This window comes from Styela clava, chromosome 11 (genome assembly GCF_964204865.1).
Source record: "Styela clava chromosome 11, kaStyClav1.hap1.2, whole genome shotgun sequence".
Lineage (NCBI taxonomy): Eukaryota > Metazoa > Chordata > Ascidiacea > Stolidobranchia > Styelidae > Styela > Styela clava.
The window spans coordinates 1,210,131-1,231,819 of NC_135260.1; the positions used below are offsets into that span (position 1 = coordinate 1,210,131).

The 21,689-nt window shown below is 36.4% G+C and overlaps 2 protein-coding genes and 1 non-coding gene across 6 annotated transcripts in view; 1 reads left to right on the top strand and 2 right to left on the bottom strand.

The window, feature by feature from the left end:
• The window catches only part of LOC120346975 (putative neutral ceramidase C), a 38,993-nt gene that overhangs the window by 11,001 nt on the left and 6,303 nt on the right, over positions 1–21,689 (bottom strand). For 2 of the 4 annotated variants that reach the window (XM_078117773.1, XM_078117772.1), the window contains exons 2-13: positions 10,284–10,431; positions 9,772–9,884; positions 6,826–7,010; positions 6,188–6,342; positions 5,699–5,813; positions 4,991–5,180; positions 4,380–4,461; positions 3,495–3,642; positions 2,942–3,067; positions 2,109–2,287; positions 969–1,141; positions 177–345 (exon numbers count right to left, since the gene is read on the bottom strand). In XM_078117773.1, the coding sequence (XP_077973899.1) occupies positions 177–345; positions 969–1,141; positions 2,109–2,287; positions 2,942–3,067; positions 3,495–3,642; positions 4,380–4,461; positions 4,991–5,180; positions 5,699–5,813; positions 6,188–6,342; positions 6,826–7,010; positions 9,772–9,884; positions 10,284–10,431 (1,783 nt within the window). Of the gene's footprint in view, positions 1–176; positions 346–968; positions 1,142–2,108; positions 2,288–2,941; positions 3,068–3,494; positions 3,643–4,379; positions 4,462–4,990; positions 5,181–5,698; positions 5,814–6,187; positions 6,343–6,825; positions 7,011–9,771; positions 9,885–10,283; positions 10,432–10,755; positions 10,870–21,346; positions 21,467–21,689 lie in introns of those variants that run through there. The other 2 variants (XM_078117775.1, XM_078117774.1) reach the window with 2 other exon arrangements.
• On the bottom strand, positions 8,118–8,190 carry Trnat-ugu (transfer RNA threonine (anticodon UGU)). Its single transcript has one exon. It is a non-coding gene; the product is annotated as a tRNA-Thr (tRNA).
• On the top strand, positions 14,266–17,109 carry LOC120347490 (uncharacterized). Its single transcript, XM_039417496.2, has 2 exons — positions 14,266–14,776; positions 15,181–17,109. The coding sequence occupies exons 1-2, from the start codon at positions 14,521–14,523 to the stop codon at positions 15,378–15,380; spliced, it is 456 nt and encodes a 151-aa protein (XP_039273430.2). The 5' UTR covers positions 14,266–14,520; the 3' UTR covers positions 15,381–17,109.

A 21,689-nucleotide genomic window follows, 5' to 3' on the forward strand; every position in this document is an offset into this window, starting at 1 on the left:
TAAGAAATGTGGGAAGAATAGTTATGAAGCACATATTTCATTGCAATATCTTCAGATAATTTTTTTTAAATGCTGTTTTCAACGACTCCATGCACCAAAGTCTACGTAACCATGGAAATTAGAGTGCGAGACCATACAGTCTCTGGTCCATTTGTCTGTATGAAAAAGCCACCTACCTGCTGTCCCTTTAACTAAATTCTCCACCAAATTTGTAAATCTCGCCACATAAGCAGCATGGGTGTGCGGCCCGTAAATTGTTGATCCTCCTTCGTATCTCTGAGCTCCGAACTCTTCAAGTGTGGTGATATAGTGAGTGTAAACATTGGAAAGACCGGCTATGACAACCTGAAGAAATGATTATTATAATGCTGGTTATAATCATCTGGTGATTGGGTGCCATGGTCTAGTCTAGAGAAGGGCTACTCAACTATTTTTACCGAAGGTCCGCAAACAAAACTTTAAAATTATTTGGGTCCGGTCTTTCCAGAAATTATAATTTGGCATTGTTAAACACGCACTTTCTCGGCCGGCTAATGATTATTAGCTAATCAAGATTGTTTATTATGGCGTTATAGTTCTTTTCATATATATTCAAAACTATAAAAGTCATTTTATGAAAGGAAACTTCAAAAGTGAGGCTATTGGACCAAAATAAAGAAACGGTTCGAATCAAATACTCGGAGAGTGCGAGTTCGGACCGTGGTCTGCAAGTTGAGTAGCACTGGTCTAAAGCAGTATCTCCAGAGGTTAATGTACTTTTGAAGAGATGCGTGATTCGCCATATGATTAAGCCGTCTTATCGCCTTTCCTCTCTCCCAGGGAAAAATATGTGAATCCTATTATTACTTCTATTATTACTATCGATCAAGCATCCTTGTGGTGAGTACCACATACGGATCCGAAGTAGGAAGTAAACAAGGAGAAAGGACCTGCAGTTCAATACACAATATCCAAGTTTCTATTATTACCTTGGAGTTATTTGCCATTCCCATCTTGATTGCTTCTGCTTTAACAGCGTCCTTTAGTCTCCTACCAGCCATTGTCGTGAATTCTCCTGGCACAGCGGAAATGATCAACGGACCAACTCTAATCAATTGCACATCTACGATGGAAGGGTGCCATGCATATGGAATGTCCATGACTGTGAAACATGAAATTGTCCAATTTAAAATATTATTAGTGAGAGCCTTTTTATCATACTGTAACTGTGAGATTAGGTCATATTCAATGAAGAACATATAGAAGTCAATAAATATTGAAAATTTGAAATATCGGTAGTTAGGATAAACAGTGATTCTGACAGTCCATAAAGTCTTTAAATTTTTCAAAATTGCAAAAGGAATTTATAGATACCATATATATTGTTTTGGCCCTCGCAGATATATTAAATGAAGTGAAAATACTTGAACAATTACTGATCAAAAAACAACAAACCTGGTTAAGATATATTGAGAACTGACATCCTAACAAAATTGAAATTGTAAAAGGACTTTATGGACACCCTGTATGTTTTCATCATTTTGTCAAGCCGTTTTTTTGAAAGTTTTCCCTTTTTAGGTTGAAGCCCTCATGATTTTAATCGGTTCAAAGATTCGATTCAGTTTAGACCAGGGTGGTCCAAACCCAGGCTCGCGGGCCACATGTGGCTCGCCGCTTCATTATCTGTGGCCCGCGTCACATTCGGAGAGTAATCGATAAATCGCATTTCGTGTTGTTTCGTAATCAAATTTATCAGAAAAATCTTTTGACATATTGTTTCAACACTAATGTCACTGAATTGACTAGTGTTATGGCTGGCTGAGGCAAATAGCGAAGTTGAATGCAGTCTAAACTATTATCTGGCTTTCTATCTTTTTGGTCGAAGGTATATGCTATCAATAAAGGCATCATAGAAAACTGAAAATCGAATGTGGATTCTATTAGCCTGGGATGGCTATGTCTGATAACTATGTGTTTGCACAATAAAAGTGTTTATTTTGTATTGCACTGTTTACCAATTCTTGGCACTATTGTGGCCCGCGAACAATGAAAAAATAAATTTGTGGCCCACGGAGCGACAACCTTGGACAACCCTGGTTTAAACATCCTTGTTCTTTTATTAAACTTACATCCAGTTGGCAGAAGAACTGGCTTTGGTTTGTGACAGTCAAAGTCTGCTTGGGTCGGCTCAGTCTTGCAAACAATTTTTCCAATAAGCTTGGTAGCCAGTTCCCACAATGGCGTCCCCTCCAGCTGACTTTGATGGAAGAAAGGGGCTCCTGGGCCGTCGGTTGTTCCCGCAGCAAAACTAAAAAAGATAGCTAGTTTATCAACACCGAACATTTGAAAAAAGTTAGCCATGGCGTACTTGTCGAGACTTGACTATTTTGGATATGTTTTGCATATTCCACAAATGTACAAACCCAAGTGGCTCAGCATTGAGAATACACTTGCCCTTCATGCACCTGATTATCTGCAGGTTTGAATATCCTGGAGACAATTTCCTGCGAGAGGATCACTGGACTCATCAATGTCGTTGGGTGGTTCATAGGCGCTCCAGAAGTGTGTGTACTAATATGGAGGTAACTAATTTTGTTCTTATACTTTACATAAGCTCTGTAAAGAAACTGAAACATATGGGCAGGGGTATCTTCACTTGGCTAACACAGACAGTCTCTGAGCTCGTAATGGAACTAAAATATGGAAAATCGGGATAAAATTATCGCCTAACCCTGACATATACTACAGGAGTATCAATCGGTTCATATAAGCATGCATCTGAAACAAAAAACTGGCTTACTAATCCCGTACCCCAGATGGACTGGTAACCGAACGAGAGGCTGTGGTATGCCATAAGACTGAGCCGTTATCTCAGATTTCTTCTCTTCGACGATCAATATGAAAATCATATCCTTTACCCCAGCCGTAACCATACCAACCTATATCCCATTAATGTACAAACCTGTATCCCATAGCAGATTTACATGTTGTGGCCTTCGATCCATCAGCTAATGTGACTTCCTCCTTCGTCATATCAACGAACTGATGAGCAAAGTTGAGTGGGCCTTGCAGACGTAGTGCAGGGGCGCTGTAAGATGGGAGAGAAAGATTTAATTCTGAAGAAAACTATACAATTACACATTGCAGTGACGGTAGTTCTTGGAAGTACTATGCTTTGGCTTGGTGCTTAGTGCTAAGCTTTGGGAATAATGACGGGCTCCTCGCCATTGTTGGCTGGTTCATGTAACCAGTTATGGCGGTTAGGTCCATGACTAATTGGCTAACCAAAAAGTTGGCCAACAAAAACAAGCCTAATAACAACAATTATTATTATATGGAGAGTATTGTTGGACTTCTAGCTGCTGTAAGGCGTTTTAAGTAACCGCAGGTCGGTTACGACTCCCTAAACCAGGGGTAATAATAAAATAATAATCACAACATGAAGTGATAACCGGATGACAGGCCGCTGGTACGCTATATATTTAAAATCGCCTCTTCTTGTCCAATAATGTTACCTTGATAGAATTCTTTTCGCAGCTTGGTATTGCCTCGTCCCAATGATATCAGTTGACTCAAACATATCGTCCCCAGGACCGAATGCAATGCAGTTTGACACTGAGGGAGGGTTGCCACATGTTGATTGCTCATAATCACATGCCTCACCTGCATAGAAGGAAGATATACTTATTTTGAGCTCCACCAAGGTGAAAAAGTACCAACAGACAAAACGGAAATTCAGGGATAAAAAACATAAAAAAATAATTCAGTTGGAGAAAATATTTGGGGCTCCCGAAGTACGCGAACCAAGATGGCAGACATCGGAATGTAATATGTGTACTAGGTTAGGGTTAGGCCACAATTTTAGGTATAAATACTACGGGAGGCTCTTGGCTAGTCTTCGAACTGATAACAGGACTAAATAAGGAAAATTGGAAAAAAATTATCGCTTAACCCTAACCTGTTACGTTCCGATATCCGCCATCTTGGTTCGCATACTTCGGGAGCACCAAATATTTTCATTTTCATGCTTGGGGACAGCAGATAAAACAGCTTAAATATCTGGCAAACCATGGTCTCTTGTAAGTCAGTTATGGGAATAGTTTGGTTAAACATCGCTAAGACAGCTTGAGGTTCAGAAAGTTTTTTCCCATAATTATCCCTCCCTGAATTCGAACCTGTAACCAATGCAGGGTAACCAGCGAACTGTGTTGTGACAGACGTATGTGGCATGAAAATGTATAAAAAACAAAAAAATATATGGAAGGCCAAAACATATAATTACCTTGCCAACAACAGTTTTGCAGATAATATGCTTTAATAATGACTGAGCAGATAAATAACTGTTGCCAGTAAACAGACATAACAGAGTTAAGAATACCGAAATATCCAATGCAAATTACCAGTATCAATGCAAATTGGTCCTTTAGTATTCGGTGAAACATCTCCTAGGTTGGCTTGGGCGAATGCTGCTACGTAGTCCGGCTGAAAATATAAATTTCATAGCTTTTAGTAAAAATTCAAAAACCTAAGAAAATAGAAAAATCTATGCTTGGAAAAATATAATATTGAGAGCCCAGACAAAATTCAACAATAACATCATCACCGGGCTCTTTCATAATTCATTGTGTAATGTCATATTTTAGACTTGCTTCAAAATTATTTAGGAGGGATTCTGCAAACGCCATTGCCATATCGGAATGAATGAGAACTAAGCTGACAAAAAGAAAGTGACATCGAAAGCCCACAGGGAATAAATAGTATAGGACTTTTCATATTTGTATGGGCAAAAGTAAAGCCCATAACACAGCTTCTCATATGATTACCAGTTTATGTCGGACATGGGATTAGTTAACAAGTCATTCGTTTCAGATCCATTTCCTCGGTGTAGGCTTTTGAACATTACTAACTTATAGAAACTGCATTTAACAACTTTAGTATTGAAGGGTCAAGGAATATGGAGTAGAAAAACCAATGTATTCTCCTATTTTCAAATTAACCAATCATAACTCACCATTCCTTCATGCTTCATTTCATTTTCATAAAGCGTTGAAGCGCGACCTTTATTATCTGAGCTAATTAACTCGTTAGTGTTATTCATGCAGGTTCCATGCACTGGGTACCAAGTTATTAACCCTCTATCGGCTCCTGAAGTGGAAGTTATCTTCAATAGAACCATCTCTTGTTCTGTGTTGTGGGTGTACCTGGAAGGACAAGGAGTTAAAAAAAATAAGACTATTACTGGGAAAGGGAAGACACAGGAAACCAAAGCTGGTCATTGAGCAGCAACATCCAAGGTATAGGTATAAGATTTTCATAATTATCCCGGAAAATAGAAAAGCCGATATGGCGGCTTAAATATATGGCGAACCACAGCCTTTTATCTGGTTACCACTCCATGTCGGGTATTGGATTAGATAGCCAGTTATTTGTTTTTGGTAGCATGAAATTGATGGTGAACTGGCCAGCAGTTACGTGAACCACCCTATGGCGATGAGGAGTCCATCAATCTTCTCGATCATAATTAACCCTGCACGGGATTCAAACCTGCGAACCCACGCAGAGTAATTAGAGGTGCGGTGGCGAACATATTCTAAACAGTTAACACAATGTGCCAAACCGCCGAGCCGATATAAACTTGAAAGTTACGAGATCCACGGTAATTGTTGGTATCATTTTGACGTGTAAGTAATAAATTAAAAACACATGGAAACTAACTTACTTGGACCTCTCATGCTCAGGGTTATGTGTGTAGGCACTCGGACTTCTATTGATGTTTGCTTCATCCACGTCTCCAGAATACATGTAGACAATGGATTCTTGCATGTTTGAATGGGCTGAAAAGAATTCAAAATACAAATTTATAATATATTAGAGGGTAAGATAACATAGTACAGTGCCTCTGAGACTTTCACGATCCATGGCCGCATTCAAAGGGCTCTCAACATGTGTGGCCACCTGTGTTTAAACACCTGTGTTTAAACACCTGTGTTTAATGACCGACAAGTAGTAGTGATAAGTAGCCGACAAGTGGAAGTAAAAGAATAAACGCATCACAGTCAGGTATTTACTTCATATTAACTTAGTCATGGTAAATAGGCTTCACTTGTGGCCCCTAGTGGGTTTCAGATTCCATGGATGATCATCTGGTTTTCAGTCAAGTATGGGAAAAGGTAATAGCAACGCTAAAATAGACGTTTCTCCATCTCACCAATGTCAATACTCTTGACAATCCCATCTACAAAGGAGTCTGTGCTCTGCTTAATGAATCCAAGTGAAGTAACTTCGAACAAAAGGAATTGAAAGAATCCTGCAGGTCCAGAGTGAGAATGGGTGCCAGATAAGACAACGTTCTTTTCATCATACCTGGAAAAAAAATTTTTTTTTTTATATAAACGATTTTACATACTCACTCAAATAAGTACTGCCGGGAAGATAGCAACTATTTTGAAAGAGCAGTACCTTCCCTGCTTCAGCATTACTTACACAATTGAGCATGCCCAAAGCGCAAAAACACCGCAATACCTCGCCTCAGTTTGTTAATTCAAATCACATGGAGAATATTTATGTGCGAGAGGATTGCTGAACTCCCAGCAATCGTAGAGTGCTTCACATAGTTATGATTTCCTCCACCATCAATTCCTGGCATAAATGAACTAACTGAACTAATAACTATTCCAAAACCTGACTTTAACTGGTAACGAGGCGCAAGACAGGGTTTTGCCATATAATTAGGCTGTTTTATCGACCTTGGCCCCAAGATAATAATGGAAATCCGACGCTAATGATTCAAGACAGACCCTATAAACACTATTTTAAATGAACAATAATAAACTGATAAACACTCACATATCCCCATATTTTTCTTTCAACTTTTTGACGACTTCCAGTTTGACAAGCTGGGTCATCATTCCAGAGTCAATACTGACAAACACTGAACGTTTGCTTTGAGCAAGATCTGAGAAGATGAAAGCCCGACTGTACAATCTCATGTGGAGTCCGTGAGCAATTTGAGAAGGAACTGCATATCCCATCTGAAAGAAAAAGCAGGCATGCTTTGAGATTTCAAAATTGGAATCATTGTTTATAAATTTGGTCAAACAGACGTTGAGAACCTTCAAAAAAAAAGTGGAAAACGAACTGCTAATATGAAGGCTATTTTGCTCTTATATTCAGCATAGCGAATCATAAAATAAACGTTACGAATGAACAAATAAAAACTAGTTATAGTATCAGAAAAGTAAACCGAACCTGTTTAACTCTAAGGTACATGACGAACAAGATTTAAATGAAAAATTGTTGATAAAGGGCATGTAATTTACACTACAGGTAAGTGGAAAATATATAAGTAATGCACACTCGCACATGTGAAAGCCAGAGAATTACAATAAAAAAAATTTATTTGTCATACTAATTAAAAATATCAATTAACTAATTGTCTTTTCAACTCAAGGGAATGCTTGACTCGAACAATTCAAGTCATAAATGCGAGGGAAACAGCTAAGGGAAAAAATATCTCAAAGAAACTTCGGAAGGGGAAGTTGAGATTGGATTTTCATTTTTATCCCAGGGAAAGAAAAGTATGGTCAATAATGCCAATCAAGAAAAGGAAAAAAATTTTTTTTGCCTTTTCTTGCTCTATATATACCCACTTGTGTCCTTTCCTTATCATGCCCTGATATAGTTTTTCTGTATAGAAATTCGAAACGTCGGCAAACTACATCGTTTTGCTAACACCGATTGTGCTTTATTTATTATAAACCAGTCAGTGTCAAGCGAGTAAACAAGAAACGAGTTTTATGTAAGTTTATTTGTCTCATGATGCTAAGATATATTCCGTATATACATAAAGTGAAGGTTTATGTAAGAAGAGTGTGTATGAATTCATTTAATGTTAATACTACCATGGGAGTTAGCACATACCACTTCTTTTTCGCAAAAACTTTTCAACTTATATTCTCAGTTTTTATTTATTTGTTTTTATCATTAATTTTATGTTGTTGTGTCGATTATTGAGTCTGAATAAACTAATGAATATTATAGTTATAGGGTCTGTGGATATTATGCCGCATAATTAATTACATAATGAATTTTCTCAATCCCGAATCGAGATGACAATTGTCCTAGCGACCGCCAATAAAAGCCTCCAGTGAGGATCGAACTCACGACCCCTGGTTTACAAGACCAGTGCTCTAACCACTGAGCTATGGAGGCAGACGGATAAAAGCCTCGACGATGCGGTTATAAATGAAAACGAGAGAGAAACAACGAAATGAAAAAAGGTTTACTCTGTTGAGTCACAATATTAATCGTAAGCAGTCACGCGTGAAATATAAAACGCGGACGCGAACGAAATTGGAGCAATAGAGCGGACGCTACCGAAACAAACACCGCAAGCGCGAAATATAAAATACCATGTTACAGAGCACTTTCCGGACATAGATTGCGGCGCAAAATTAATCATAATCAAATCGCGGCACGGCCCGCACCTAATTTATATAATCAACAAAAACACCTCCGAATACGATTTAAAAAAAACAAATGAAGGAGAAGAATTGCTTATTATTCTATGGTGTTGGCAAATGAGGATTTAATCTAAGTCTATTTGTGACTGTGCATCATTTTTTGACGTTTATGCACTTAGACACCGCTTCAAGCCTTTTCTCATTTAATATTGGATATGCCACAAATTGAAATATTTATTGGATTTCCTGATATTTACCAGTTTTAGTGTGCTTGTATGTGTGTATCATGCATGCTCATTTGTCCACTATTAAGATTTGATAACACTATTTAACCTTGTGGGTGCTATTATATATTTTGAAACAAACATACCTTGGGTCACATATGCGTTCCTATGGCAACATGACTATGGGCCTAAATAATATTTTCAATATTTTTTCAGAAATTATTGGCAATCTGTGCCTAGTCCACTGTGGCAATAGTAACAAATTCTAATTTACCCCGCTTCCCCCATACAACACAAAATAGCTAGCTTCATTATGTAATGCATTGCTTGGCACACTTTATGTACTATTGGGCCTATATACACATTTTCGGAAGCATGGGGGACACTAATTGCCGCTTATGAACAATCGCTACATAAAACTCAAATTATGATGTAACAGCGACTTCTATTTCTGTATTACTTACAACAAAGGGTAGCTACAGCCATTGTTATGAGTGATATGACATATACCCGAGCACAGATAATAATAAATTGGTGCTCCCGAAGTATGCGAACCAAGATGGCGGACATCGGAACGTAACATGTGTAACAGGTTAGGGTTAGGCGATAATTTTTTTCCAATTCTCCTTATTTTAGTCTTATTATCAGTTCGAAGACTAGCCAAGAGCCTCCCGTAGTATTTATACCTAAAATTATGGCCTAACCCTAACCTAGTACACATATTACATTCCGATGTCCGTCATCTTGGTTCGCATACTTCGGGAGCCCCAATAAATTTATGAGCAACTTTTGTTTCATGCATTAAAATTGAAGTCGTTCTAGGGCCACATTTGGCCCGCGGGCCGACCAAAGTTTGCTGACCACGCCTGATCTAATGGCTATGGGGTCCACACCATATTCAAACAGCTGGATATTTGAAGTTGAAGATATTTTGGATATTGTAACTGCAATTATTTCACATGGTGCGTTCTGAATTTTACGATTAAGAATTTAATGCATGTAAGTACACTAGGGTTAATATTGATAATGCATAATAAAATAAAATTCAAAACTATACTTTTTCCACACATTTCACTTTCTACATGGCAATATCAATATCCACATACCATATTGACTTGGGCAACAGGTCCAGTCACATCATACTTCCCAATTCCAACATAATAATCACCGGGCTGAGGTTCAGGCAATGATGTTGGTTCTCCGCTATCAATGACATCAACTAGACAAAATGTTTGCATTATCAAGCGAATAGACAGTAAAGTCCTATCTATGTATGATTTTATCTGTTTATATAATATTCGAAATCTAGGTTGAATTATTAGATGGACTGAAGTCTCTCTCTTAACAGTCTTGGTAGTGGCCAGTAATCCAAAATTTTGAAAGGTTTGACTGGTCTCGGACATGGCTAACCCTCCAGAGAGACCAGAGAGAGAGTAGAAGTTAGCCATCAGAGTTTAATTTTGAGTAAGTCTTTGAAAAAAATGATGGAGTATGATTCATTCATTAATGTTGTATCAAAAAATAAATGTGAATACACAAGTAAATTTAAAATTGAATGTTTGAACATTACCCTAAGGACCTCTCATTTCTACACTATATTTACAATGAAAACACTCACCATTCTGACTGTTTGATTGCCCGACATAATATCCAACCAATCCACAAGCCATACCGAAACCAATGGCAAAGAACATTGTCAGAGCGTATTTGCAGAGGAAAGATTCTCGACGAGGAGAGCCATGGTACTCAACATCTTGAAATCTCTCCTAAAACAATAATAACGAATATAAGTTGGGTATTCAGCAGTGCTGGGAGCCATTGACTAGAATCACCAGATATTGTAATAGGTGACTGGAGTTATCTATATAGTATGTTATGACTAGGACTCGTCATCTGCTAATTGCCAGAATAACTTAATTCTAAAGGCTGTTATATGTATCACAATTAAAAATTACTTCACATATAAATATTATTGCCTTATCAACTCCACAGACAAAATATAAACAATAACATTAAATATCTTAAATAAATAAACCAATTTCATAGACCGTGTTCATAGAACACATTTGACAACCACATGACGGACTTACAGCTCTCATTTAATCTATATATATACTATATGTGTAAAGTACATATTGTTCTTCATCTTGTATCTTGTACTAGCAATGTACATGTATCCCATCTCTACTATGTTTATTTATTATGCTGTTACATTATGAGAAAATAAACAAATAACATACTGATAATGGAATATAAAATCCATCATCTGTGTTATTAACATTTCACATATTTTCTAATACACTAATAGAAGTAGAAAAACAAAATATCGTAATATCAACAATTTGAATGTTTATTATTAGTGTTCCACATGAAGTACACATTTAAATCTATATTTGGATCTTACATCATCATGTCTTTTACAATTACCAACCCCGTACCCACTATCCCGAGACAATACAGGGAGCTTTTACCCAAAGGATTCCCACTTTAACTTAGGTATTTTATCCCCAATAACAATATACATATAGCAAAAGCAATATTACTTGTTTGTTTGAAAATATTTTTTCATAAAAGTAAGTAACTGCATACAGACAACTTGTATTTTTATTACCGGTACTTTAAATATCTGAATTGAACAACCTTACAATAACATCACCACCTTTGACCGGATATAAGAAGCTCTCGGCGACGAGCTACTGCTATTAGTCATGTTAGCCGACATGATAACCGGTTCAATGATTCTTTTGTCACCCTAGACATATCATTTACCGTGGAAAGCCCCGATCCACAGCCCCGGAACAAAAATGTATTCAACCCGATAAAAGCCCCGAAAAAAACTTCGAAAATCGCAAAACGTTCATTCACCTTTAAGTTATTCATTCTAAATCGCTAGTCTTTGTTACATATTTGCTGAGGGATTTATATAAAGGCCTTCGCCCCGATAGAAAAATAATTTATTTGTTTAAAGCATTGCTGCTAAGACAGAATTTCCCAACCAGAAGAAATTTCTTCACATAAAGGAATGTTAATATTTTGGGGAAAGAAATTTTACCCTGTATTTCTGCATACATCACTAATATTTTTGACTAATTTATTTAGTATTATTGTGATAAAACAATAATAAATATTTAAGGGCACATATACAAAACTGTATAAAGGCCAGAGAGAAAGCCTTCTACAATGATTGAACAAATGAAAACAAAGATTTTATCCATAGTGGGGGGGGGAGGAGTAAATAGATCTAAAATAGTTAGAGGAAAGAATGTATCGAAAAAGGAGGTCACAAACCAAAGTGTTAAATAAGCACAAATTGCTTTAAGAGGGCTAGAGATGCTAAGAAGGAGCATTTTTAATTATTAGAATTCTCTGTTCTAAGCGAACTTACAATGTTAGGTTATCATTACGACAAGAAGATGAATCAATGTCAATCACAAGATATATGAATCACTCTGAATAATGAAATGTGAAAATTTATTGTAGTAAAAGACTTGACACAGCAATATATTATTGACCAGTTTACACCATAAGTCTTTGGATCAGAAAATATTGCGACTCGGGGCTACTGATGATAGTTAATTATGTTGGGTTGGCTTATGTATGGTAATGACTGAATGACCTGATGGACCTAAACAGTGTGCTATGATGGACCAGGGCTACTCGACTAGCAGACCATTGTTCTGAAATCAGACCTTGCGAGTACGGACCGCACGTAAATCTTTGTTCATCGGCCCAACTTTGGACATGAGGAGGTTTCCTTTTAATAAATGACTTTCAAATTCTCGAAGGGTATTTTATTATTTGCTCATATTTGGACCTGGACATACATATAAAAAAATAACTGTAATGAAGTTTTGTTAGCAGATCTTTGGTAAAAATAGTAGAGAAGCCCTGCTATAGGCAATTGGTTTAGATTACAAGTAGTCTACATGTCAGAAAATAATAGCTCCTGAGTAAAATCCAAAAGTATCACCGCTAAATGAGATATTGATGTTTTTTTAGTTTTATTTTATCAGTTGTTGCATAAACCACCCTGCAATAGACCTGAAATAGGATGAATTCATGGCAATCAGTCTAGTTCCCAAGTCTGCAAGGAAGGAAGTCAAAAGTAATTTTTTTTTTATTCGATTCTGCCAAATTGGCATCTGATGTTTTGACCTTTTCAGGCTTAATTAATTTCTGGTTTGTTTTATTAAACACCGATTCTAACCATGTTGATGTCACAGTGTTCTCGTGGTCAATACCTAACCCTGGTAAAAATGAAGAAGAAATGTCTAAGCAAAGTTCTAGACTGTCACCGAAATTCTAAGAGCTACTGCAACTCTTTTTAGAGGTAGAGTTTATTTTAGTTTTGTCCGCAAAAAAACATATTCACAACAAAATATAGTTAATTGAAAGCAAAAAGTTTTTGGTACAGACTGGGTGGCAACTATACGACCATGCGGTCATCGGAGTCAGTTACTACCCAATATTAATATCAATAAACATGAATAAAAAATGCATTTATATATGGTTTAACATATCAAGTGTGTCCAAAAACAACATTAAATTCACACGAAAATGTGTAAGTAAATATTGATGGACAAAAGACTGAAAGCAGTCCATGTGTATATACTCACAAACGGAGCTCCAGAAGTATGTGCACCAAGATGGCACGCAACCTGAACGTAGTATGTGTACCAGGTTAGGGTTCATGTTGTGCGCATTTTGGTGCGCATCCATTGGGAGCGCCCAGAAAACATCTATGAAGTGGTGGATTCCACATAAATGAAGTCAAAGAATATGTCGATACACGTTCATAAACATAATCACATTATCACCCAAATGACGTATGTATATCGAACTATAACGCCCGTCAATGTCAAATATTTCACATGCAATTCTCCATAAAATATTATAGATAAATAAGTCAAAACAAATTTAAAAAACGAAAGTGAAATTCTACACGAAATAAAAATTCAAATTTATCTTTTTACATTGTTAACTTGCGCAGTAGACGGTGAAATTGTTATAAATACAGTACATGCGAAGATAAAATATGGATAAATAGATTGTTCAGTCCCGAATTATGTCAGGCCATACTAAGTTCAAAATTCCTATTTATATTCTCTATGTATATTGAGAAGGTAACTTGCCATATAGTTTAGAATGGCTTGAGTGGCACAGGTTGTTTTAGTGCGGGGTTGGGCAATTACTTTTCTGTGTGGGCCAGCTACAGATAATGAACTTGGTTATGGGGCCGAAGGCTAAAAACTCGATATGAAAAACTATGAAAAACAGTTAATTTACAACAATTAGCCTAACGTTTATATAATAATAAGAAGCACAATGTAACAATTGAGGTCATTTTGAGGTATTTTCATCCATATTTTCAATGGAAATTTATATTCATAAAAACTATAGTCGTAATTGCAGCAAACACAAAAAGGCCGGCTGAAACACTTCGGTGGGCTAGATACATCTGGTATTCATTCATAAATTGACCCCTCCTGTTTTTGTGGGAGTAGTGCAGCGTTCCCCAACCAAGGTAGAATTTCTGGGGATGAAGTATTACTATGCATTTGGTGTTGTTTTACTAATATTAGTTACCGGTAGTTACTATTCAAAGTTGCAAAAGCAAGAGTGCGAGTTGATTTCAACTAAAGGTCAGAACCCCCCAGACTTCGAAATGTAAAAGAATATCGGACTATAATATTAACACACACTCACTCTTCCTTACAGATAAAAAAATAAGAAGTAATTTTATGCTACACATTGTCTTTTAATATCTGCATTCCCTTACTGAACAAAACTTATCAAAAAAAAAATTTCTCATAAAAAAAAAGGAAGCAACCGGTGTTTGGTAACAAGAAATCGCTATGGGATGTGTTTTCAGTTGTCTAAGAACAAAGAGAGAGGATTGTATCGACGGGGCGTATGATGGACCGGTAGAAGTCGTAGTGAAAGTGACGCAAACCCACGAGATTGTTTATCCTTCGACTAATAGTGGAAGAATTCGTGTCAAAACTCTGCACACTCCGAAAACGTGGACAAAATTGAAATGTGAGACGGGAGGATTTATACTCCGACATCATCATTGTGGAAAAGACTATTATATGACTAAAACATCGAAAGGTAAGATTATTTTCTTGTGGATGGGGGGGAGGAGCCGTCAGAATTGCTCTGAATAAGGCTCTGTATCAGTCATAGCAGTTTTTCATAGCTTGAAACACTTTTTAAAACTTTTGTTGAGGCAGCCATAATTAAACATTCCCTAGTCTTCATTGCTGAACTATTTGAAACAAGACAATGTATACAAATTTGCTTGCTCGATTTCAGCAGATTGTCTGCACGTTTTGAAAGATAGTTAGTATATTTTTGGCAGGCCTACTGTGATGTCGTAATGATGTAAACATTGGAAGTTATAGTTAGAGCCACGCCGACTAGAAGTACTTGTGGTACTACACTAGACCCACTTAATTACTAATTACTTATCTAATCTATCTATCCTTATCTAATTACTCATTAACACTTTACAGAAAAAGTAAAACTTCTGGAAGGAGCCCGGAACAGTGAGAGTACGGCGTTTGAATTGTATGACGACCCGGAAAGTAAAAGGTTAATGAGACACGTACACAGCGGAAAATTTATCGCACTAACGGAAAATCGACGTTTAATTCTCATTGAGGAAGAGCGATTGGCTGAGGGAATTCAAGTCTATGTGACGGATGAAGCATGACTACAGAAGCACAAAGTAGTAAAAACCATATAAAATTTCACTTGTGATTCAGTTAGATATCAAATCTCTAAATGAGCTTAAACTGCATGAAACATCAAAATGTTTCGTTTTCGCGTTTCGGAATCAAACTTTGTCACAAAATGGTAAATTCTATTAAAAACAGTAATCTGAAATACCAGGAATCTCAATAAATAATTTTTTTTCCAAATGACGTTTTGGTTGAAATAACCAAAAATGCTATCTTAAATAAAAGCCAGTAAATGCAGCGCCATCATTCTATATAGTTTCGGTAGCTCTTGCCACTCATCGGTGGTCATCTCCTTTACCTCTGAGTGGACGACCTTGCTTAGAGCAAATCTCTTAAGAAAAGCACAATATTTCAAAATAATTTCAGTGGTCATCATAACTTTTAGTGAATGTGCACGATCTTGCTTTGAGCAAATTTTTATATTATTGAAGAAAATGCTATATTATTGTACTTGATTATTTTATGAAAAGGAACTTATGAATCAAAAACTATGATGGTTAAAAATGTAAATTGTGAGAATCCTTTACATAGATATCAGGTTAAAAAAATGCTGCTGTTATTCAAAATTGCGCCCATTCGTAAAAATTCGATGTTCCATCAAATGAAACTATTCGAAATCAGTCCAAATACACACTTTTATTCTGGGAATTCTTGTGGAGTAATTTTTTGTAGGCATTTGTTTAGCTTAACTAGTGGTTTGTCTGTAAAGTTAGGCTATTATTATCTTACAAATAATGCTGCCTTGTATAATTCTTCATGTTATTTGTATTTTTATTTAAATCTAGTGCTTTAGAGTAAGTGTGAAAACGGCTCACAAAAACCTTGCTATCAGTAAGTCACTGAGCAGGTGCCCAAGTCTTGATTTTGAGCTTGTCGCCCGCATGATTCAAAATCATGAACTTCCAAATGCATCGGGGTACGAAATTAATGGGGGGGGATTGGTTGGAGGTAAGAACCCCTTTTGAAATGTACAAAAAAGGCATTTTTCTGTATCAAACATAGCAATTTTTCATAGCATGAAATGCTTTTTAGACCTTCAAGTCTCTCGAAAATCTACGTTTTCCGACCGGACCTGCTGGTTATTATAGTCTAACTTGGCAATTAGAAATTTCAGAACCACCTTTGAAAGTTACTGGTTACGTTTCTGTGTGGTACTTACCATCAATACCAGTAGTTTCAAAACTAAAATTCCCGATTTATTCAATCAAAAAAATAAAACCTTGGGTGTCGCTGCTAGATCAAACCGTCTTTGGTTTCCCACGGGTGTCCCTTACCAAACAAAACTATTTAATCATGATAGGAAGTTTTTGTAGAATTGAATTATTTTATTTGTTGAAAGAAAACTGACTTGACTAATCATTTGTCTATAACTTCGCCTGCATTGACTTACTGTTTGTGTTAGCCAAGTGAATATACCCCTTCCATTCCATAGGTTTCAGTCCCTTTACACAACTTGATGTAAAGTAGGAGAAAAAAATTAATTGCCTCCATATTGGTACGCACACTTCTGGATCGCCGAATTTACTATAGACTTATTTTCTCATGTTTATCACGCATTTATATTCATACTGTTTTATTTGCTAAATCTGCGATATATCTTCAATCAAAAACTGTAAATTTCATTTTGTAAAATAAAATATAGCAAAAATAAGAGAAAAAAATTGTGATATTTATTGAGGGTGAGGTGGACAGGTGAAACTTTTGGATAAGTAAAATCAATAAAGTCTTTTAGAGAAGATAACAAAATATGTTTATTGCACACATCCACGTACAATGAAACTCATGGAAGCGTGTCATGGATAAATCCTTTGTTATCCAACCAAGCGTTATTATTACATCACAGTCATACAAGTTTTAGTTGGAACGGAATTTGAAATTGAAGTTGTTGATGACTTTTTAGAGTACGGTAATAGTATGGTATTCTAGGATTATGTCTTGCGAATAAATGGAGTTATTTAAGCAATGTGACATGACTTAGAATATTTTGTTATGCAAGAATTCACCTCCAAGTTTTGCATTTGAGACAAGTAATCTTGGGTAACTAATTCTATAAACGACATGGTCTGGTAACCGAGAGAGAGGCTGTGGGTCGTAAACAAATTGAGCCGTGCTATCGGCTTGATATTTTAATATTTGAAAATATTTTTACAGAATACATTCAGAATCATAAATCATTTAGTTCTGGCCATCTCGAAACAGGCCTTTGAAACATTTAAACATCATATCACTGACTATGGGTAATCACAGTAGCAAAGAAGAAAACACTTACAGTGAGATATCTGATTTAACCGATAGTGAGATATCTAAAACAACTGATATATACATAAAATGTGGAATCAGTGGACGATATATTCGGCATAAAAGGAGGAAAATGAAAATTAGGACCATCGTATCACCGTCAAAGAAAGAAAAGTGGTTGAAAACTAACTGGGGAATGACTGGCAAGTGGCAATAACTTCAAAATTCAAAGTTTCTGCAGCGAAGGGAAGAAATTAAACTGGGTGTATGATTATAATGATAGAATTGAACTAAGTACCAAAGCTGGGGTTCAAAAACAGGGTGGTTTCATTGAAATTTGTGAGTTTCAACTAAAAAATCAGGCACATGGAGACAGTGTGCAACTATATGAGACACAAAGAAGAAAATATGTTCAAGTAACACAAAATGACAATCTAATTCTGGTTGATAACGAGAATCAGGGATCAAGCTTCGAAGTTACAAACGTGTAAAGGTGCCGGTGATGACAAAAATTGATTCGCTTTCTTTTTTAAATAGCACTCAATTCCTTTGCTAAGGGTGTCGGGCTTCTCAAAAAGAAATGAGTAGAGTTACTATTATTTGAAGAAACCAGAATCTTTTCCGATTGGCATTGCCCATCCAATTCATGGTACTCCCGAAGTATGTGAACCAAGATGGCGGATACCAGAACGTAGTATGTGTACCAAGTTAGGAATGAGCCATAATTTCAGGTACAAATACTAAGAAAGTCACTTGGCTAGTCACCGAACTCGTAATAGAACTAAAATGAGGGAAATTAAAATAAAATTATGACCCTGCCTGGTACACATGCTCTGTTCCTGTTTCTGCCATCTTGGTTCACACTTATGGAGGGCCCAATTCATGGCACCCTGGATAAGGTGGTTGGCATTGAAATTTACTCTACGTTACTGTAAAAGTTGAGTCAACACTTCAACAACTAGAGGCCATCCACGTTTGTTTTCTGTTTTTTGCCAAAACAGCGATCAATGCAAAATACATACTAAAATTTCGACAATAAAAACGGTTAACAAAAGTCAACTTATTCTATCTAAAGATAATGCCAATACTTTAGTATTACAGTATAAACCTACTGGCAACAAATCACAAAACCTCACAATGCCTTATGCAATCGAAAGTTTCATTAAATATTTTCATACAGCAAGTTTCTCACTGATGAAGACATTGATTAAATATAATTATCTATGCTCCACTATCTCCATATAAAAAATTTTGACCCATTCATTGAAAAACGGTTTGTCATCGCTATTTATCGACTATGTCTGTGCTGTTTTATATTATAATGAAAAGTATAAAATAAATTTGTGTTTGTGTAATTACGATTTCTGTGGGTAGGGGTTCCAGTAGGAAATAAATTAGCATGGATATGCGCTTTATAAATTCGGGTCGGGCCTGAAATGTCAATCATTACGTTCTGGTCGGTTCCGGCTTCTCCATCGCTGACTTTTTTTTTAAAATAAATATATATTTATAAAAAATATATACTAAAACTGTATATACTGTACTAAACTCTTGCAATAACAATTCAAAAAACTCCTAAATAAAATATGAAATTTCGGGTTTGCTTCGGGATCGGGCCTGCAAATCAAGTTAATTAGTCGGGCTTGGGTCGGGTTTAATACCCACAGGCCTGGGTCGGGCTGGTAGCGTAAACAGTAACACCAACACCATAAAAGTATTTAAATTGCCATACATTTTTATAGGGCTTACCAGACCATTGGTACTGACATTCGCTAATATTCGTGTCTCCATGTTGATTTAATGACTTTTTGCAGCAAACAAATTTTAGGACACGCACAATAAATGGTGGGTAGCAAACAATATAGGTTCAGCCAAAGATTCAAATGTCTATACCAGTAGTTCCCAACATTTCATGATTAATTTTCCCCCCTAAGAATATTTTGTACCTCTTTATTCTCTTTCACAATGCATAAACACTCATTTATTCAATCTTTAATGGATCCTTATCTTACCTTTCGCGCAAATCGCACTCTATCTTTGTGTAGTTTAAATAGTATACAATGTACCCATAAATATGTATGAAATATTGTTAAATATGTAAACAATGATATGTAAACTAGCCGGATACAAAGTAATATTCACCCCCCTCTCCCTCAAAAACAACATATTTCCTTCCTAGTTCGAAAACGTTGGTCTATACCTGACATGGGAAAACTACATCCCGCGGGCCAAATCTGGATATTTGATATTTAATAAACAATATGTTAGCGAGAATATCGGTTGGAAACCGAAGACTTATCGATCGATAGTTAGGGGATCCCCCAAAACAGAAACTGCAGTTTCGATTCATCTGCTCTTGTAATTTGCGCACTGCGCATCGCACACACACACTCGGCGGGTCTCGAAATTCTCTCGCTTTACAAAAATCTAGATCACTATATCAATAATTGATTGATAACTCGCTAATAGGGCTGTCCAAAATCGAATAATTTTTTGATTCGAATCGAATCGAATATTTTCGCCGAATCGAACCGAATAATCGAATATTATTGCGCAATAGTAAATCTGTCTCTATTATACAATAAACGCCTGCCCTTCGATGTTGTGGTAACGTATGTGCAGTTACATCAAAGGAGATCACACGCTTGTATGACCTGGTCAAAAATATTGGAGAACTCCAAAATTTGGGTCTCGAAAACTGTTGAGTGTTAAGAGTAAAAATCGCACTATTCAAAAATTGCAATCTCAATTTTGATGGATTCAGTTTTAATAGGACATATAAAGCCTGTAGATGCTATTTTAATCCTATTCACTAGTCTTCATGTTTTTTTGTGTAAATTTCAGCAAAATAATAACAACCATCAATATAGATAAAACTGTTGCTCAAGTTCAAAATTGCATTTAAAAATTCCAAGCTAGTTTGATGACAATATTATTTGATGACTATAATATTGCTAATGTACAACAACCATCAAAATGCAAGAGTGCAATTATTTGTCTTGGTATTTAGATGGATAATACAGTAATGCCATCATAAGAAATTACAAATTCCATTTAAAGAAGGTATTGCCATCATAAGGATCCCAAAACACCTGTTTCAGCTTTGAGTTACCTGTACCATGTTCCTATGATAACTAACTCAACAGCTTCAAATCGATTCTATTTATAGAACTATCATTTTCTAGATTGTCTCCTTTTTCTCTCTCAAAAAGGTCACGATCGATTATACCTTGTTATGACGACCATGCATGAAATGGCTAATCACGTGCCACCGGGCGGGCATTAGTAATGACATGTTCATCACAAAATGAAGGCGAGAGAAATATCGGGAAACCAATTAAGCAAGCCGGGAGCGAGAGTGGTCTGAGCTCGGAGCGCCGCCGATTGCCCGATGAAAAACATCCCGTTAAGGTGGTTTCCGCTTTATGTACCGGTACCTAATTTTAGCGATTCGAAAATTAGCCGAAAAACGATTCGAATAATTTGCGATTCGATTTCGAATATTTGGTTCGCTTGGACAGCCCTACTCGCTAATTAGTAATTATACGACATAATTCGCCCAAAATCAATAGGATTCTAGTCCGAGATAAGATGAATGCACATGCAAAATCTGGAGCAGATTCAATCTTGCTTTCGTGAGATATCGCGTGCATCTAACAGACAAACATACAGACATACAAATACCTATCAACATACTTACCGATTAAAATCGATAAGTAATTAATATTGTATACAAAGTCTCGGATTTGCAAACCCAGAACTGTATTGGGAAACTTCAGGGTGCCCCGGTTGAAAACAACACGCTATCATTATAAATTCCTTATTGACGGTTTCCTGGTATACATATAATAATATGGTCTGTTGGTTTTCTATTGCCAAATGTGGAATAAAACAAACAAGAACACACAATACACGATCCACTTAAATAAACGAGAGACGTCGTGATAATGGAAGTGAAAATTCTGGAAAACTAGTCTAAGTTACAGAAAGAAGTTTTGAAAACGTAATTAAAGGTATAAGTCTCGCGCCACCCTTCGCCCTGA